At 36.3% G+C, this 2,419-nt stretch overlaps 1 protein-coding gene across 1 annotated transcript; it reads left to right on the forward strand.

Moving 5' to 3' along the window:
• The first annotated feature begins 886 nt into the window (after positions 1-886).
• On the forward strand, positions 887-1,704 carry LOC133861673 (uncharacterized). Its single transcript, XM_062297462.1, has 2 exons — positions 887-1,475; positions 1,670-1,704. The coding sequence occupies exons 1-2, from the start codon at positions 887-889 to the stop codon at positions 1,702-1,704; spliced, it is 624 nt and encodes a 207-aa protein (XP_062153446.1).
• The last annotated feature ends 715 nt before the right edge of the window (positions 1,705-2,419 follow it).

Here is a 2,419-nt window from a genome sequence, read left to right on the forward strand (position 1 = left end):
GTGTCTTGTTAATGCAATTTTATTTACTTTAAGGTTTAAATTATTGTGTATTGAAATAATTTGTTTAATACATAATTGTATATTTATAAATTGGTTGATGCCTAGACCTAAGGGATAATTAGCAAAACCTAATATGTTAGTGTGGGTTTATGGCGCTATCTGAGAATGCAATGTCGGGGAAAGTTCTGGCAAGGAAAGTCTTGGGATTTAAGTGTGTCCGGTGTGACCCCTCTCACTTTTCTGGGAACTCATCTGCTTGCACCTTAGAGAATGCTATTTACCTCATTTACGTGTTGGTTTGTCTTATTCCTAGGGTCATTTGTGGGCATCTATAAAGTCATTAGATGTTAATGAAGTCGCAATTATTATGATAATTTTGGAGAGCCACAGCGTCCAAAATTTTGAATAATAATTGCATCAAGACCATTCATATGAACTTCATATAGAAATATTAACATCGTGTTGTAATTAATTCATAAATTTAATTACTTATCCCCACAGGGAAAGTTTTTTATTTTTATGACTTAATTAGAATAAGATAACAAATTTAATATTAGAAGAAAAATTTCTCTTAAGCCCACAGGTACGGAGGATTTTGCTTACTAATATTCAAATTTGGTTTAGTCTTATTAATAAAGAGTAAATTTCATGCGTGATGCAACCTTTGCCCACAGGTAGGTTGAAATTTACTATTTAAATTAGCATTGGCTGATTTAAATTAAAGTCACTTCATAGCACTTAAGTAGTTTTGTTTTTTCCCTTGGTTCTTGCAGCTATACCTGCTGGATTATTTGATGGTACTTTTCACGTTCCGAAACTTAATGGTAATAATTTTACTGAATGGAAAGAGAACTTGCTCTTTACATTAGGGTGTTTGGAATTAGACATGGCACTCCGGACGGATGAACCACCCGCTTTAACGGATACTAGTACTGCACTAGAGATGGCTAAACATGAAAGGTGGGAGCGATCCAATCGCCTCAGCTTAATGTTTATGCAGTCTCACATTGCCAAAGGCATTAGGGGTTCTATCCCCGAATGTCCTAAGGCTAAGGATTTTTTGAAAGCCGTTGAAGCACAGTTTGTGAGTTCAACTAAAGCCATGGCCAGCACTCTAATGAAGAGATTATCAAGTCAAGCCTTCGATAGTTCCAAAGGTGTGCGTGAGCACATCATGGAAATGAGGGATATAGCAGCTCAATTAAAGTCCCTTGAGGTTGAGATTTCCGAATCCTTCTTGGTCCATTTGGTTCTCAACTCTCTTCCTCCTCAGTATGGTCCTTTCAAGATTTCATACAACACACATAAGGATAACTGGTCAATTAATGAACTTTTGACCATGTGTGTTCAAGAAGAAGAGAGATTGAAACACGAGAAACCAGAAAGTGTTCACTTGGTTGCTCGTGCTAAAGCAAAGACTAAGAAAGGCAAGGCTGCCCACCACTCCAAGAAAGGAAACAAGATGTCACTCAAAGGCAATAAGGATTCTTGTTTCTTTTGCAAGAAGGAGGGGCACATGAAGAAAGAATGCCAGAAATACATTAAATGGCTGGAAAAGAAAGGTAATCTCATCTCTTTTGTATGTCATGAATCTTTTTTTGTTGAGGCTCCTTGCAATACATGGTGGATTGATTCTGGTTCTACAATCCACATTGTGAATACATTGTAGGGATTTCTCAAAACAAGGAAGCCGATAAGAAGTGAACAACGTGTTTACTCAGGAAATAAATTGTTCTCACCGGTCGTAGCAGTTGGGACTTACAGACTTATTTTGAAAACTGGATATGTACTAGACCTTGAGAATGTTTTTTATATTCCATCTTTTTCTAGAAATTTAATTTCTATTTCAAAACTTGATGTATTTGGATATGGGTTTTGGTTTATTAACTTAATTTTCAGTATTTTTAGAAATAATAATTTTGTTGGTGGTGGAATAAAAATTGATGGTCTATACAAACTTTCTTTAGATCCCAACTTTGAGAACAGTTATTTATCGTTGCATACTGATATTGGCATAAAGAGAAGCCTTGTGGATGAAAACTCCGCTTGGCTATGGCACAGGAGATTGGGACACATCTCCATAGAGAGAATCAAAAGATTAGTAAGTGATGGAGTTTTACAAACTCTTGACTTTACTAATTTCGGTACTTGTGTGGATTGCATAAAGGGAAAGCAAACCAACAAGACCACTAAAGGTGCCAGAAGGAGTTCTGAGATTCTAGAAATCATACACACAGACATCTGTGGACCTTTTTCTACTCCTTGCCTCAATGGTCAAAGATATTTCATATCTTTTATTGATGACCATACGAGATATATGTATCTCTACTTCCTAAATGACAAGGCTGAAGCGCTCAATGTCTTCAAAACCTATAAGGTGGAAGTGGAGAAACAAAGGGAAAAGAGAATCAAGATTGTA

This window comes from Alnus glutinosa, chromosome 1, assembly GCF_958979055.1.
Source record: "Alnus glutinosa chromosome 1, dhAlnGlut1.1, whole genome shotgun sequence".
Taxonomy (NCBI): domain Eukaryota; kingdom Viridiplantae; phylum Streptophyta; class Magnoliopsida; order Fagales; family Betulaceae; genus Alnus; species Alnus glutinosa.